Below are 2,005 nucleotides of genomic sequence, written 5' to 3' on the forward strand. Positions count from 1 at the left end.
CCCCACAGATGTTCTTCCAGGCGAAGTACCTCATCCCTGACCCCATCGCCAACGATGTCAAGTACCAGGCCAGCGCGCAGCCCTTCCTTGTGTTCGGCCTGCTCACCACCGCCCTCTGCATCGGCCACGTCAACTCGGTTGCCGGCCTCTAAGCTGGCGGCCCGCCGGCTGGTCAGGCATCGAGCGATTGGCGGGGGAGGCAACTCCTGGGGTATTTTGGTTTTGCAGGGGTGTTGACTTGCAGGTTGTGAGGGCGCCGGCGAGCGGTTTGCAGCTGCTTATTTCGTTTTGATCCCCAGTTGTGCCTTTGACCGGCGTATACCCGCGCTATTTGCGGCGTCCTGTGTAAGACCTGTATCTATCCATCCAGCCCACGTCTGGCAGCTGCCTCCCACCACTGGCAAGCTCCTTACAGCCGCGCGTGCAAAGCGCTCGACCTTCTCATTGCAGCGCCCCGGGCTGGCCAGACAGGCAGACAGGCCGCGACGACCGGCACTTCTCTCAATGCCGGCAGCTGACTCAAGATCAGTGTTGGAGTGTTTGTTCGCCTGGTGTTTTGGGGTAAATCCATGCAGTTAATGCGCTGCATGCCGCCATCAACAAAAGCTTGGCAGGACCAAAAATGTAGGTTGCCGGAACTGGAGCCGCCCGGCTTGCGTGCCTTGCCATCACAACGCCTCAACGATCAAACTTGCCTCCACGCTGCCCTGTGCTCCTCGCCGCCGCTGCTCCCCCCGAGACACACACTGCTGCGAGCGATGCGCCGCCCACCTGCAGGACTGCCACCCTCACCGCCGCGTGCTCGCGCCCGGCGCCGCCGCATTTCGCCCCTTCACGCGCATGCCCGCCCCACGGTAAACGACGGACACCTTAACGCTCCTGCAGCGACCTCTGCGCCTCCCCCTCCCCGTCGAACCGCTTGCCCAGCTCCTGCCGCGCCTTATCCTGTTGGTCGGCCGGCAGCACGTCGATCGGCGTGCGCGCCGCCTTTTTAGGGCGGCCCCACTGGTCCAGTTCGTCCTCTATGGACTCCACCTTGGGGCGCGATTCGCCCGCGGCGCTGTAGGACTGGCGGTTTGGGGGTTTGACGGAGGTGGGGGACAGCAGGCAGGGAAGCGGGGAGGTGAGGAAGGGGGGTGCATATTGCGTGTTGCGTGTTGAGGCGCGCGGCGGCATGACGCGTGTGCCCATGGGTTTGCTGGTGGGCGTAGCAACTGGCGGCTGCACACCCAGGGTGCCGCGCTTCCCGCCTGCCCTTCGACCCACTGGCTGCCCGCGAGGCGCCTCGCCCCGCCCTCCCGCCGCCCCGCCCCCTTCCGTGAGTGCTTCACCGCGGCACGGTCTTCAAGCACGATAAGAAACGAGCGCGCGCCCACCTTTGGCAGCAGTTCCCCCAGCAGCTTGGTCAGCAGCGCCCCCTTATAGCTCAGGAAGCCGCCCAGCATGCAGCCCGTGTAGAGCAGGGGGATGGGCTCCTCCGCAAGTGCGTTGAACAGCCCCACCGCCGCCGCGAGGCCGACGGGCACGAGCAGGCGCGGCCGCAGGCTCGCTCTGTACGCCGCGGCGAGCTTCGCGGCTCTGCGCAGCAGCGGGTTCTCGATCTGCGGCCGCGGGGTTGGGGCGGCGCGGGGCGATTTGCCGTCTGCGTGCCGCAGCTTGTTGTGCGGCGTCGAAGCGCGCCCAGTCAATACGCGCGTGCTGCGCGCGATCAAGGCGCCTGAGCCAGCCGCTGGCGCCGGCAGCGGGCCGGGTCGCGTCCGTCAGCATGGGCGCGGCCGCGCACCTTATTCGCCTCCCAGATGGGCACGGGGTCGGTCCCCTTGACCGCGTCCACGTCAGCACACAGCCAGCTGAAGTATGCGTAGCTGCCCGCCGCCCCCAGCATGCACATCAGCGCGGGGCCGCCGCCGACGGTGAGCAGTAGGTATGCACCGATCACGCCGCCGGCCTTGCGGGTGCCGTCAAGGAGCTCGTTTTTGAGGGCCGCGTATTCGTTCATGTACCC

At 66.7% G+C, this 2,005-nt stretch overlaps 1 protein-coding gene across 1 annotated transcript; it reads right to left on the bottom strand.

Annotated features, from left to right (window-relative positions):
- Positions 1–870: 870 nt before the first annotated feature.
- Positions 871–1,891, bottom strand: MNEG_16736 (hypothetical protein; the record flags this gene model as incomplete). The annotated part of the gene is made up of 3 exons (XM_014034794.1): positions 871–1,068; positions 1,377–1,601; positions 1,784–1,891. The coding sequence occupies 3 exons, from the start codon at positions 1,889–1,891 to the stop codon at positions 871–873; spliced, it is 531 nt and encodes a 176-aa protein (XP_013890248.1).
- Positions 1,892–2,005: the final 114 nt, after the last annotated feature.

This window comes from Monoraphidium neglectum, assembly GCF_000611645.1.
Source record: "Monoraphidium neglectum strain SAG 48.87 unplaced genomic scaffold scaffold06734, whole genome shotgun sequence".
Taxonomy (NCBI): Eukaryota; Viridiplantae; Chlorophyta; class Chlorophyceae; order Sphaeropleales; family Selenastraceae; genus Monoraphidium; species Monoraphidium neglectum.